At 45.3% G+C, this 15450-nt stretch overlaps 1 protein-coding gene across 1 annotated transcript; it reads left to right on the forward strand.

Annotated features, from left to right (window-relative positions):
* The first annotated feature begins 61 nt into the window (after nucleotides 1-61).
* Nucleotides 62-14816, forward strand: SLC17A4 (solute carrier family 17 member 4). The gene is made up of 11 exons (XM_028107355.2): nucleotides 62-149; nucleotides 6592-6797; nucleotides 7415-7648; nucleotides 7735-7822; nucleotides 7983-8069; nucleotides 9919-10037; nucleotides 10162-10323; nucleotides 12453-12585; nucleotides 12669-12816; nucleotides 13659-13749; nucleotides 14682-14816. Exons 1-11 carry the CDS (start codon nucleotides 62-64, stop codon nucleotides 14814-14816), a joined length of 1491 nt encoding a protein of 496 aa, XP_027963156.1.
* The last annotated feature ends 634 nt before the right edge of the window (nucleotides 14817-15450 follow it).

Here is a 15450-nt window from a genome sequence, read left to right on the forward strand (position 1 = left end):
TTGCTTTTGCATTCTTTCATTTCAGTAGGTGAACGCCAGTCCCTGGGAGAAAAGAACCAAAATGTCTACTAGAGCAGAAACAAAGGGAGTGGGAGCTATTTCCAGTGACGGGAATTTAAACATGGCTCACGTGCAAACCTCCAGGAAAGGTAAACTCATGTACTGGCTACGGATAAAACTGGTATCTGTGTCACCTCGACTTCCCTTGTGGTGATATACAGCAGGATGCTCCCACCAACTGCCAAGGGCTCTACATAGCTATAAAGCCTTTTTTATGGAGAATTATTTCACATCTTGCAAGAAACCTTGAAGGTATATAGGACAGGTAGGTATCACGACAGTATTTATAGATGAATGAAAAAATTCAGAGCAGATGCTAGGTAGAAAATATGGAAACCGGTCTTGGGTTTTCCGATTCTAAGTCCGGGAGCATCCAATTAGGTCTCTCTGCCCTGCCTCAAAGAGAACAGGCTTTTCCTTTCCACCATGTCACAAAAGTCGCTTTTCCTCCTCTACATTGTCTATATCACAACCAGGTGCTTTTCTATAATATGTCCTAAGAAAACCTGGTGAACACCTTATTTTCCCCTAAACTTTCAATGGTTCATAATTACGTGATTCATTAATTCTCTTATGGAAATAGACTTTTCATAAGATAACACCTTTGAACAGTAAAGCACTAACTAAGGTGGCATGCTTTACAATCCTCAACGTTTTAGCCAGTGTGTCTGCTCGGAAGTGAGCATGTCTCAAGGACTAGAGGATTCTCCTAATCTTACCCATCAAAGGAGAAATAAGGGGATGTGCATTCTAATACTCAATCTACAGTTAACTAGGAACTGTTTGACCTGGAATGAATCCCATTGCCTCACCTTCCTCATCTGGAAAATGGGAGAGCTTGATTCTTGTATCTCGAAGACCTCATCCACATCTAAGTAGTTAAGAGTCTATCAGCCAAATTCTCCTATCCTCTCTCTCAAAATCAGTAATATAAAGAACTTATAGATAAAAATTTTCCATGTTTGCAATCCTGATTTTGCCATTTATGAGCTATGTGACCTTAGGAAAATTACTTAAACTTTGTGTGTCTCGGTTTCCTTATTCATAAATACATGATAATAATAGTACCTACCTCACAGCATCTCCATGAGAATTAAATTTGTTATAATATGTAAACCACTTAGAACAATGCCTGGCGCACAGGAAACACTCTATCAACTTTAACTATGATTATCACCTCTCACACAGCGTCATCCCCCCCCGCCCCCTTTTCGGCAATGGTGGGACTCATATGTGGTCTTTCTGGTTTCTTCTACAGTCTTCTAGGGCATCCACCCCACCATGCTGCTTAGTCCCCTGCTGACACTCCAGGAGCTACAGCTATATCCAATCCCTTAGTAACCCATTTGACCTGTCATTACAATTGGCATCATGCTAATAATAATCCTTTTTTGGCTAAATCTTGTCCCGCCTGATAAGGCAGAGCCCCAGCTACTCTTCATAGTCCCACCTGGTTCTTTTGTTGAGTCTCCAAGTATTTCTCACAGTGCTTATGCATAAACCCTGCTGGTTGCTTCATCCGTTGGTGGCCAACATCAATTTCCACTCATCTCTCTCTGGCCCACACTTCCTGGGCACTCCTGGGTCCTCTTCTCACACCCTCAGGGCACTGCTGGGGCTTTCTCTAGGTCCCCGTGTCCCCAGAGGCTACTGACATCTTTGCTGGGCATGACTGCACTTCTAAAGAGACTCACAGAACCAAATCCAGCTATTCCGTGGGACAGAGAAATGCCCCTCCCCCATTACATGTCACATCCAGTCATCTGGCCCACATAATAGAGTTGCTTATGCTCCTGTACCCCTGGAGACCCAGGGAAAAGCTGGACCTTGAGGTTCTGCCAGAGGTCAGTGGTTTCTGCCCATTAGGCTCAGTTAAGGGTTCATGGGGCAGAGTGGGGACAGACACCACCACAGTGACCTTCCTATTCCCTTATCTCCCAGAGGCCTGTGAGATTCTGTCTGGGATCACTCAGAAAAACAGAAGGCACTCTAGATATTTCAAGAAAAAAGGGGCTTTATATAAGGGACTGGAAGATTCCACAGACTTTGAAAGGCTGGGGAAGCAGAAGTCAGATTAGCCCCTTTCGGGAAATCCAGGAGTAAGGTTGGATGGGTCACTCTGATGACCACGTGCAGCCCCGAGTGGGCGATTTTCAGGGGGCGCTCAAAAGCCACAGGCAGAAATCCCATGTCCACCATCACTGATCCTCCTCCATGGACCTCCGGCTACCTCACAGCATCATGGCTTCTCACCACGTTCAGCCTTCCAAACTTTGCCAGAATGCCCTCATGGTTGGAAGCCTGTCTGTCTGCATGATAGATTGAGGGCTGTCACTTCCAGGTATTTGTCTCTCTGTGGAGAACTTGGAAGGGCAAGGATGGCAGCGAGAATTCATGAACAGCGTCAGGCACAGCTTCCTTCCTCCCCATCCGAAGCCCACATGGAGGTGAATATACCCCAGCCCGTGGAAAGAATGTCACCCAGAGGCCAGGCTACAATAACATCCCTCTCTGAAAGTCCCAGAAATAAACAAGGAATCAACCGCTTTGAGAAAGTATCTCCATCCAGGTTAAAACTAGGGAATCGTTCCACCACGCACTATGAATTCTAAGGCTCATTGCTGGGTTGAGAGAAGCTGCCAAGAGCTAACAAAAGCCTCCTCCTTGGAGCATGGTACAGTGATATAGGAAGAAAGAGAGGACACCCATTACTGTGAAGCCTCGGCTCACGCTCCCTAGCTCCGAATGGCAGTGTCTAGAGGCCAGCAACCTCACCACAAGCAAGAGGAGTCTGGGATATGGCGGGTGAAGCTCACATGGCCCACATCCTGCTGTTGCCCCATCCACAGCTTACTCATCTTTCTGAAGAGCTGCATCTTAGCATCTTGGGCCAGTGCAACAGACCAAGGCAGTACATGTATGATGACAGAAATTAACTTGGAATTTTGGGGTCCTCAACATTGACCAGGTCATTGCAAAATTCAAATGGAAGAGTAGTTACTTCCCTTGAACTGGCAAAAGAATTCCAAGGCCTCCTCCTGCCTCCCACCAGCTGCCACCTCCCCCCTCATCACACATTGTCACCGCCACATGGCAGCAGCCTCAGGTCAGCAAAGGTGGCCCATTTCCACACACGGCAAGGGTTTCAACACATGGGAACTAAATCACAAATGACTGATCTTTATGGTCCAAGACTGGGGCATGAAAGATGTGTAAATACGCTAGCACAAAGAAAAGAAAAAGAAAAGGAATGCATTAGATCCGAGAGTGATCATGGCATATTAAATGCATGCTTGGTGCCAGGCACTGTTCTAAGCACTTTATGTGGATTAATTCACTGAATCTTCACAACATTCCTTCAAGGAAGATACTCCTCCTAGCATCCCCTCCACTGAAGGAGACAGAATTCAAGCAGAAAGGAAGTAACTCATTTAAGTCATCCAAGCACAAAGAGGTGTCATCTGGATTCACACCAGAGCAGTCTGATTGCTAACCAGCATATTACATGGCTGCGCTTATTTTATCTGGGGAAACTGAAGAATATTTTCATTTCCAACTTAAGATCTCAAGAATAATAAGAAGCTCAGAGTATAGGAAGTAAATTGACAGGAAAATGTGCAAGAAGAGTCCAAAGTAGAGGAGAAAGGAAACTAAAGAGGAAAACATGACTTCAGAATTAAAATGGAATAAACGGTAGCAAGGAAAGAAATGATCACCACAGAAAATCGAATCAGTGAGATAGAACCAAGGCTTAGAAAAGTCATGGAAGATGCAGAGGGAGACCAAGACAAGTGGCTCAAAAGATGATGGGTATGAAGAAGGGAAGAAAATAGAGACTGCATAAGAACAAATGAAAGCAACTTAATCAAGCATCCAGTTCACTGAGTCTATACCTTCAAGGAAAGTATGTGGAAAAACAAAAGAGATGGGCGCCTGGGTGGCTCAGTTGGTTGAGCGACTGCCTTCGGCTCAGGTCATGATCCTGGAGTCCCGGAATCGAGTCCCGCATCGGGTTCCCTGTTCAGCAGGGAGGCTGCTTCTCCCTCTGACCCTCCCCCCTCTCATGTTCTCTCTCTCTATCTCATTCTCTCTCTCAAATAAATAAATAAATAAATAAATCTTTAAAAAAAAAAGGGAGACAACCTCAATGTAGAAAAAAAGTAAACTCAAATCATGAAGGAAATCGCAATGAAAAATATACAAGAGCTGTCTTGGACAGCAGATGCCCTTCACGGCAATAAAATAATTCCTGACTCAGGTTGATCAGGCAGAGAGATTAGGCACAGGTAATCGTGGGGACAAAGGAGACAGAAGCATTTCAAATATGTAAGGTGTTAATCACGGGGAAGCAGATAATGTCCATGATGTCTATGGAAATAACGTTTATAAATTTGAATTAAGAAAAATTGCACACGTCAAAAAAACATGCAAGAAGTGAAGAGAGGTGTCAGAAAGTTAACCCTTTTAAAAAAAACAATTTATGTCTTGGTGGTTTCACTAGAAAAACTCAGTGAGATTCTCCCAAGCAGAAAATGTCTCTGTATCCAGTGCCTTGAGGAGGTGGGGCATAGTTCCTCACTCCTTATGTGGGAACTGTGCGTGTGACTTCTTGCAGAGCCCAGCACGGAAAGGGACTGAACAAGAGCAACTTCACAGCGGAGAAAACTGACAAACACTGCTTCAAACAGGTTGTTGAGGGACGTTCTACAAAATGTCTGACTGGTACTCTTCAAAATCATCAAGGTCATCAGAAACAGGTAACGTCTGAGAAACTGTCGTAGCCATAAATATCCCAAGGAGACATAACAATCAAAGATAACTATGCTATCCTGAATGGGATTCTGGAACAGAAAAGAGACGTCAGGTGAAAACTAAGAAGTCTGAACACAGTGTGGACTTTAGCTAATAATCATACATTGCAGTAGGTTTATCAATTGTGACAAATGTACCATAGTAACAGAAGATGCTCATAATGGGAAAGTGGGTGTGAGGTACACAGGAACTCAATACTTCAGCGGCACCTGGGGGGCTCAGTCGTTAAGCGTCTGCCTTCGGCTCAGGTCATGGTCCCAGGGTCCTGGGATCGAGCCCCGCATCGGGCTCCCTGCTTCGCGGGAAGCCTGCTTCTCCCTCTCCCACTCCACTTGTGCTCTCTCTTGCTATCTCTGTGTCTGTCCCTTAAATAAATAAATAAAATCTAAAAAAAAAAAAAAGGAACTCAATAATTCTGTAAGTCTAAAACCGTTCTAACATAAAAAAGTGCATTAAGAAAAAAGAAAATGAGGGGCGCCTGCGTGGTGAGCGCCCAGGTCAGGTCATCATCCCAGGGTCCTGGGTTTGAGTCCCACATCGGGCTCCTTGCTTGGCGGGGAGCCTGCTTCTCCCTCTCCCTCTGCCTCTCCCCCTGCTCATGCTCTCTGCTCTCTCTCTCTGTATCTCTGTGTCTCAAATGAATAATCAAAATAATAATAATAATAATATTAAAAAAAGAAACTTGTGAGGCACTTAACTGAAGAGAACTAACTGTAAGAATGCAGCTCAGGGCAGAGAAGAAGACGTGAATCCACAGGGAGCCACCCCTGTTCTTGGCCAGGAGAAGACAATGCTCTCCGTGTGGCAATCCCTCGCAATGCCATCTGACACATCTATACGATGCTGATCAAAACTCCAACGTAAATTCGTGTGGATGGGAGAGGGGACAGTCTCATCTGAACGCCCCGCCCCCCCCGAGTTAAACCAAAGGTGGGGGTCCGTGTCTCCACTCCTGGAACTTGACAGGCATGCCATCACACAACAGGAGACAGCCCTGGCCACTTCAACTGCGTTTGCTCCCCCCGCACGAGCCAGGAAACGGGGCACCCACATGCCTTGAGGACAGGATCATATATTACGCTTCTGGAATTTCTCTAGAGGGACAGTCGATCAATCCTTCTAGCTGTTGCCAAACTACCGTACCTGGACTCAAGTCCAGGGATGACCCCAGACCCCTCATGGATCACTGGCAAATTTCATTCGAGCCCAGATTACAGTATCAAGATGAAGCTGAAATGCTTCTGGAGTCCAACCTAGCCTACCTTTGGTGCCTCATCTCTTCCCAGCCCCTGACCTGCTAATCTGCCTCGTTCCCTGGTAATAGGGTGGGGTCCTTGGGAGTCATTTCCAGCAATTCCTCTCCCTTACTATCCGTAGCCCCTCGACCACTGCCTCCAGCCAGTTTTCTGTCCAATTTCACTTCTTTCCAGTCCCACTCTCATGAGCTCATCCCAGAACCCTGCCTCAAAAACCTTCCTAACACTCGCTCTGGCCAGTTCCACACCTTCTTCAAGTCTCTGCTCAAGTAATAATTCTGAGCAAGTTACTGACCCCTTCACCTCCCGGGGGGGACAGATGTCCACCAGCCACTTGCAGAGAATGTCTGCTCTCTATTTCTATTTCTCCTCCACAGACTGCAGTCTTCTCCCTCTTCCAGACTTAAGAAAGATGGGAGAAAAGCACCCTGATTATAAGACTTTCTGTGCCCCTTCATCTCAGGCTTTTGTTCAGTCCGACATGGGCTGGCGCTCATCGTGCATCTCTGCAATTTTTCACTTAACTCCCAAAAGATGAGCCTGAGCATCGCCATGCCAGCTATGGTGAACAGCACAGCCTGGCCTGGCCCACTCAATGCCTCCACAGAAAGGCCTTCCGCCAACTCCCAGGACGGATGGAATGAAACTCTACAGCAACTTAAGGCAGTGGTAAGTTTAATGAGACTCCAGACCCTTTCTCTGACTAGGATGGTTTGACCTAAAGGGCTATTTATTAAGCATCTACTATGTTCAATGAACTATACTACACGAGAACATAATGTAGAGCTAAGGAGATTATATCTCTATTTAGTGTCTAAGAGTTTAACCAGGAACTAAGTTAGAATGCAGGAAACCACTTCGATCTTTAGTGGACATACATTCTTCCCCTACGAGGATGAAAATCACAACCTAAGTTTCACAGATGTTTACTTTTACTTTCTTCCTTCACGTATTTTTAAAGTTACCTTGCCTATAATGCTTTCTTCTTTATAACCTTTCTTTCTTTATGGGATCTCTTACATCTTAATGGGTCAGTTAATTGTGTAACCAGGGAAACTGTGTAAAAGGAAAGAGTACGTTGGGCATGTGTTTGGGTTTTTGGTTTTTGTTTTTGTTTTTTTTTCATGAAATTTGTAGACTGGAGGAACTGGAGAGAAGTAGAAGGAGAGAGAACTGCCAGTTGTTTTTTTTGTTTTGTTTTGTTTTGTTTGCCTCTCAAGTTCACATGATAAACACGGTCAACTCTCTGGCCAAAGATGAACAGTGAGATTCTCTTTGTCCCCTAGGCTCCTCTGTATGACTGGAGTCCTGAAATCCAGGGGATCATTCTCAGCTCTACCAACTATGGCTCATTCTTGGCTCCAATCCCTACTGGCTACATAGCTGGACTATTTGGAGCCAAGTACTTGGTGGGTGTTAGCCTGCTTCTTTCCTCAATCTTGGCCCTCTTTATTCCATTGGCCGCTGATGCAGGGGTGCTCTCGCTCATTGTCCTGCGGATTGTTCAAGGCATAGCCCAGGTACCGAGATGCTTTTAAATATAAGTGAGATATTGGTTACAAAACGACCTCAGATAGCCAAGAATGGAACTTTTTTTTTTTTCCAGGTTATGGTATTAACAAGCCAGTATTCAATTTGGGTCAAATGGGCTCCCCCACTAGAAAAGAGTCAACTCATCAACATTGCTTCATCAGGTAATTGATGCCCTAAATTGTCAACTTGTATGCACTGTCCAAGAGTACTCTGCAATGGCCTATCAACACAAGCAAGACCTTATACTCCAACTACCCTGTCTCCCTGCTCGAAAGCACGGCCATGACTCTCACCCAAAACATCCTCACCTCTTCTGTTTAGGGGAATTGATGGGAGCCTTCATTACTTTGCTCATCGGGGGTTTCCTCTGCCAGACCAAAGGGTGGCCTTCTATCTTCTATATCTTTGGTGAGTCTGGGCTTCTCAAATCTCAGGATTTGGGTTTTTTTGTTTTTATTTTATTTTATTTTATTTTATTTTATTTTATTTATTTGAAAGAAAGAGAGAGCACGAGCTGGGTTGGGGGGGGCAGAGGGAGAAGCAGACTCCCCGCCAAGCAGGGAGCCCGACGTGGCACTTGATCCCAGGACCCTGGGATCGTGACCTGAGCCAAAGGCAGACGCTCAACCAACTGAGCCACTCAGGCGCCCCTCAGGATTTTGTTTTGTGACAGAGAATGCTGGGCATGCTTTTTGTGATGCAAGTCATCTATGGTTAACCAAATCCTAATAGATGTGACTATTTATACAACTAAAGTTGATAACGTTCAGAGCTAATCATGTGAATCTTGCAAAATGACATTTACATCTCAGGAGCCTGGATGCGTAGCTAGAATGACCTAATGACTTTAAAAGCATCATAATGTTCTGTTCTGCTCCTAAACCGAACACACAACGAACCCCAGAGGGATTTCTTTCATAAGATGTTGAAAATGGTATCTTGGTGGGATGATATTTTTAGTTATGCTTATTTATTTAATTCATATTTTAAACTTCTCCTATTATTAAAACCAGAATATTGTAAGACTGTGACCTAATCACAAAATGCTAATTGGCACAAAGAATCAACCAGTAGAACCTGCAAGACAGGGCAGACCGTGTGAAGCTCCAGAGTGGATGTAATGTATTAAGAGATGCTGCAGAAGGTCCCAAAGAGGCTCGGAGTATTCCAGAGGCAGCATTCTATGGCTTCACAATTTTGCCTTTACCTGGTGGGGGTCTGCCCAGCTGCTTGCAGCGAATGTTTGTGTTTGAGTTTTAAAACATTCTCTGAAGTCCCATCTGCACCCTGTGTGATTCCAGTAAGACCACTGAGCACCACTGGTGCTTCCATTAGAGGATAATATTCTTATATCAAGGGTTCCTGTAACATCAGGTCAATATATTCACTAGACAAAAAAATGGGTGAAGATGGATTACTTCAGCTTGGTGACCTGCAAAGGCTTTGTCATGGAAACTTCAAAGGGCAGGTTACAAAAATTATTCAAGCAACATGAGAGGCTTACTCTGCTCATGGTTTTCAGAAAGGGAAGCTACAAATGTGTATCTGCAAGGAAGGAACTCGGTAAAATACCTGTTGACAGCCTCCACCCCTCAACCTACTCCAGTGGTAACCCTACTTGATTTTAAGTTCCTTGATGGCAAAATTGTATCTTTGTATTCTTATACTCTCAAAATCTCACAAAATGCCTGGTGTAGGGTAGTTCTATACTCTATGGTAGCGCTTCACTCTCTATTTGTGAAGCAATGGGTAAAGGAGAAACTAGAAAGTAAAAAGAGCTATTACGATTAGGGCAAGTGTGGTGAGAAGCGCTGGGCGTTACACGCAACTGATGAATCACTGAACACTACATCAAGAGCTAATGATGTACTGTATGTTGGCTAATTGAACATAATAAAAAAGGTATTGGGAAAATTGGTGATGTTTATATAAAATCTATAGATTAAATAATATTTTCATTAAAAAAATAAAATCTACACTCTGCTTCAAAAAAAGATTTTCCTAAGATTCTTAAAAAGAAAAAGAAAAATTTAAGATGAATTTTATTTCCACTCAATACTGGTAACATTGGGTTGTTCAACACTGTCATCATGTACAGACAGGTGGTGGGAAAGCACCCTCCACCAGTGATGGGGCCATAGCATAGATACAGGTAGGAGTCGAATATTGGGGTCATTCTGCCAACCCCAGGAGTCATGTCAGTGCAGAGTCAAACTGAAAGAACTCCCGTCAGGGGCCAATGGGATCTTCTTTCTAGGTGGAATTGGCTGTGCCTGTTCTTTTCTCTGGTTTCCTCTTGCTTATGATGACCCCATAAATCACCCATTTATCAGCACCAGTGAGAAGGAATATATCGTGTGTTCACTGGCTCAACAGGTGCGTTTGATGAACTTCTCTTCCGGTTCCCTGTGTCCGTCCGGGTGTCTCGGGGGCGGAAGAGGGCACTGGAGCAAAGCTCCTGTCTTCTGATGGAGGGGTGTTGATATCTGCTTTCTTCCAGGACTGTTCACCAGGCTGGTCCCTTCCCATTAAGGCTATGATCAAATCCCTACCACTTTGGGGCATTTTAGTCTTTTATTTCACCAGATTCTGGACTTTTAATATTTTGATGGCATACATGCCAACATACATCAGCTCTGTACTTCAAGCTAACCTCAGAGATGTAAGTATAGAGAAAGCCCAGTCTGTTCTTCTGTCTAAATGCCTCATTATATAATCCACTGTCTCACTTACAGCCACAAAATCAGGGGATTAGGCCCAGGACCTTCGTGTAGGAAAAGCATCCTGGTTGCGTGAATTCTGAATCATCTCACTGCAACCTACTGCTTACTGGGGAAGGCTGGGACAGTTCTAGGGAAGCGTGGCATTCACAGAGTGTCCTGTTTTCTAAGGGACCGATGCAAAACTTTTATGTTCAATCCAATCAGCATTTGCAACCAAGATATTCTGCCGGCAGCATTAACAATACAGTGTTAACAAAACAAATCCTGCCTTCGAGAAGGCTTGGCAGGGACCACGAACAACATCTCCTGAAAACACATCCCAAATAGGACTTCCAACCAAAACTTGCAGAGAATGGTCTTCTAAAAAATGTGTTATTCAAATATGATGCATCCAGAGAAAAGTGCACCTGTGTGTACAGCTGAGTTTTCACAGAATGAACAGGTACCCTGATGGGTGGACAGGAGCCTTAAAATTCCTACAAGATGGAGGTCTTAGAAGTGGCAAAGAGTGTATCAGATTTCAGAGCCTATTAGCGGCAGTTCACAAGGTTACTGAGTGACTGCTACATTCTTGTGTTTGGACTAAAAAAGCAGTGCTCTCATGTTGACTGCGCTCCCCTGCTAACCGGCCAACAGAGAGCTGACTTTCGGAGCAGAGGTCAGAGTCCAGGGCGCACGCATTGCAACAGGCTGGAGGTACCGAGATTAGAAAGCCCAAGGGCTGAGTGGCCATAGGTCTCCACAAAGGAGGAGGCCAGAAGCAGGCAGCGAAGTCAGAATCTCAGGTGAGGCCATCAGGGGACAGGAGGTCCGAACAGACATCCCAGAGGCCAGCTGTTGGGAACGGTTTGTCTCTGCTGTGAGGCCAAGGGGTCTCCCCATCTCAGAGGCCAAGGCTGAGGACAAGGAGGATGGCAGAAGGACTGGAGAGACCAGTGGAGACCAGACAGTTGAGACCAGGCTTTCTCCGCTTGGGAAGAGTCAAGAGGCCCCGACTCCCGTTGGTCTCAGGGTGGCTTCTCCCTAAGTCACAAAACCTTGGTGGCTTCGGTTTACTCATCCATAATATGAACAGTTGGGACACGGTGACGGTTAAAGCCTTTCCATTTGGGGGATTATACACAACACTTCTTTCCTTGCATTTTCTTTAATAACACTGTAATACAAGGGCTGAGCTGATCAAACCAGGGTTCAACATTTTTAAAACTATATCCAAAGATAGGAGCGAAAAATCTTCCTCCCTTTCCCGTCCCCAGTCTGTTCTGTTCTCCCAGCCCACTCCCAGCCTCAGATAACTCTTTTTTTATTCATTTCTTATATATTCTTCCGCTGCTTCTTTATGGGGACGCAGGCATACATGAACATATCTTCTTATTTTGTCACTTTTTTTTTTACACAAAACATTATGTGCTGTGTACACTGCTATTCTTTGCTTATTACACGACTGTGATCTTTTCAGATCAGTGCATGGGAAACACTGTGGGACATTTGGGTTGTTTCCAATCCCTGAGCAAAAAACCTTGCTCATCTGCCACACATCTGAGCAGCTGTTTCTGCCTGTCTGAGTTCAGGGTAAATGCAGTACAAACTTTTATATCTATTGTCAAATTGCTTTCCATCGGGCACTGATAATATTTGCAAGTACCCAGTTTCCCACAGCATCTCCGTAGATCAGGTCAAAAAACTGTTGCTCGATGAAAAAGTAGTTCTTTCTACTATGAGGTTGGACACCTTTTAATATGTTTAGGAGTCCCTTGTTTTCCTTTTTCTGTAAGTTGTTCCTGTTTTTTGCCTATTTTTCTACTGGGTTTTGTTCTTTTTAAGAAATCTATTTCCAGGTGACCTTTACATATGAAGAGAGCATTGGTCTTTTTTTTTCCAAATCGAACTATATGCATATTTTCTCTCAGGCACTAAAATTGTGTTGGCTCATTCCAGTGACCTGAAATTTGTATTCAAGGAGATATGTATATAGAGAGGAGCTATACAGTAGACAAGTCACCCAGGGGTCAGTGTGTGTCACGGTGTGGGAAGTGAGGTATGCACCTGACTTATCTCTGGTCCTCAGAGTGGAATCCTGTCAGCCCTGCTGTTCGGTGTCGCCTTTATCAGCACTATCCTTAGCGGTCTACTGGCAGATTTTCTTCACTCCAGAAACATCTTCAGCCTCGTTACCATCAGGAAACTCTCTACCGCCATCGGTAAGGACTGAGGTGGATCCTGGGATGGATGCAGCAAGCTCAGGGTGGTTTTGATTCCCTCTGTGTTTGTCCTCCTGCTGCAGGGGTTCTTGTCTCATCTGTGGTCCTCGTGTCCCTGCACTGGGTCAGATCCAGCATCAGCACCAGTATGGGCTTGCTGGCACTGTCTTCTGCCACCACCACCTTCTGCCAAACAGGAGCCCTTATTAACTTCTTGGATATTGCTCCTCGGTAGGGACCCCTTTACCACATCCGCACAGAAGCTCAGCTCAGGTCCCACAGCCCTAAACTCACTCAGATGCCCCAGTTCCATGGGGCTGATGCGTGCTGCAGGTCACAGGAAATGTCAGCGTCAGCCCTACATCCAAATAATTCCTGGAAGGGACCCAAAGCTAGTCCACCACTGTGCACTCAGTTTTCCAGGTGAAAACGGGGAGGCAGTGGCCACACTCACAGCTCAACTGGGGACAGGAGGTGACTCACACCTATATCTCTGTCGGGAATGCAGCAGTCACATGGGGTTGGATCAGTGAAGGACCCTACGGTGCCGGTTCACTTAAGGCTTTAATAAAGTAAAGCTTGACTAACGGGAGAGCAAGAGAAACACTGATCTCTGATAGAGGTAGAATCAAAGAGGACTGGGACTTCCAAATGTAGCTCCCAGGATCCTTTCACGGTCAGTAGGACATGCTCCATCTTCAGATAACCAAGCGCCATGACCCATGGGAGATGCCCTGGTCTCAAGGGAGCCAACGACTCATCCAGTAAGGGGTCTTTTTTACCCAAAAACAAGGCTGCAAGATCAGGTTCCGTAGCAGAAACTCAGAGAACGTACAAACTAGATGCAAACCATCCATCTGTACATTTTGTATAAACAATGTTGACAAGTCAATACAGGTGACCCCTGGGAGTCTCAGACCCTCAGGCGGGATTATACTAATCACTAGTCAGTACATTTCATTCAGGCTTGACCCAGGGTCGACTCTGGTCATCCCCAGAGACAAGCACAGAGTTACAGCAAGTAAGCTGAGGTGAATGGTTTGCTTATACTGGAATATTCTTTTCTGTCTCAGGTACACCAGCTTTCTCAGGGGACTATCACAAGTCTTTGGCCACTTATCAGGAGCCATTTCTTCCACCGTTGCCGGATTCTTGATCAGTCAGGTGAGGTCGAATGCTCTGACGAAAATAGTCATGAGAGAAACCTATAGAGGTTACTCAGGAGAAGTCAGACTGAAGATATTTTTGTTCCCTCCCCAACGGGGCTCAACTTAAAGCTCAAGAGTCCTGATCCCCCTCATGACTTCCCCCCAGGCTCAGCTCATGCCGGGCAATTACCACAGGTTTTGGGTGTGGAGCGATGATGAGCGTTCATTTTTATGAGTTTATACTTTAGGGGTTTTTAGAAGTTTTTCATGCTAATCACTGAAATTTATAGCAATATTCATGGCATTTCTTGCAAAGTATGGAGGGGCCAACCATTCTGGTTTGCCCGTGATTAAGGGGTTTCCCTTCCAGTCACTGACTAATACTGTCAGGAAATGACTTTTAATAGGGAAATTCTCGAACTGACTGTTTCCCTTGTCACCCCTTCATTCATCCATTCGTTAATTCCACTTTAGCATGTGCCATGCGGTTTAAGTGGATAAAACAAACAAAAGTCCCTGCCTGGTGAAGCTTATATTGTAGGAAAGAAACTGATGGAAAACTAGTGAAATCAGTAAAATATAGAGCATACTGAATGGTGGCAAAGTGCAAAGAGGAGAATAAAGCAGGAGAGGAGGACAGGGCACAGAGGAGGGGGTGGGATTTCAAGTTTAAATAAGGTGGTCTTGGAAGGACTCACTGGAAAGGTAACATTTAGTAAGGACTGGATGCAGACAAGGGAGGGAGACAAATGGCTATTGGTAGGAGGACTATTCTGGCGGAGGGGAAGGCCAGGGCCCAGGAAATGACCTGCGTATTCCAGGAACCACCAGGAAGGCCACAGAGGCTGGAGCAGGGGCTGGGAAGCTGGACATGCTCCAGACCTTTCTGAATATAGGGGGGGGCAAGAGCCAAGAGACCATTAACACTTTGTAATTTCCTGCTTCCAGGATTCTGAGTTTGGCTGGAGAAATGTCTTCTTGATTTCAGTTTCTATTAACATGTCAGGCTTGGTCTTCTACCTCACCTTCAGCCAAGCAAAGGTCCAGGACTGGGCTACAGAGCAGACCGTCACTCAGCTCTGAGCAAACTGGATGCCTCAGATCCCAATGTTTAGCCGTTCATCGTGTGCCCTCATGGACGTTCCCTCTTAGTACCCGCTTGACTGGTTAGCCATTTAATGTGCATTGACTTTGTTTCCAGTATCTTCTCAGAGAGCTTGGCTGTGGAATACTGAAGGTTCTGCCTGCAGAGGTTACAGTGGTGGGTGCGGGTTGGGGAAGGCCAGTTTTTAACTGTGAGCTCCGGAAAGCATAGGTGTGTCTGAATTTCCAGGTGTTGTCCACTCTGCCCACTATTATTGTGACTTAATAAGAAATATATATTTGGTCTCTGCCCCCACTTCCTGGAACAGAGCTCCAGAATTTCAGATTAGTGAAATCTCAGATTTCTTGAGGGGTAGAGATGATAGGCGCCCCTTTTGTCATAATATTTGGACTCAGTCCCTGGTTCCCGACACGAGAGCTTCTGAGACGTCGGAATTTCTGGAGTGATGAGAGTGCCTTGGGTATTCTATTGAGATGACTGGCGGCTGGGGGCTACCCATGGCTTCTGGGGATCCCTGAAGCTACCCATAGCTTCAGGATGGGGGCTGGTCTCCAGAAAGACCAAGGCATGAGTGGAAGGTTGGAATTCCAGCTCTACCATCCCACCTCCGGG

Source organism: Eumetopias jubatus, unplaced genomic scaffold (assembly GCF_037043125.1).
Source record: "Eumetopias jubatus isolate StellerSeaLion01/CBP00866 unplaced genomic scaffold, mEumJub1_p1.0 scaffold_6, whole genome shotgun sequence".
Classification (NCBI taxonomy): domain Eukaryota; kingdom Metazoa; phylum Chordata; class Mammalia; order Carnivora; family Otariidae; genus Eumetopias; species Eumetopias jubatus.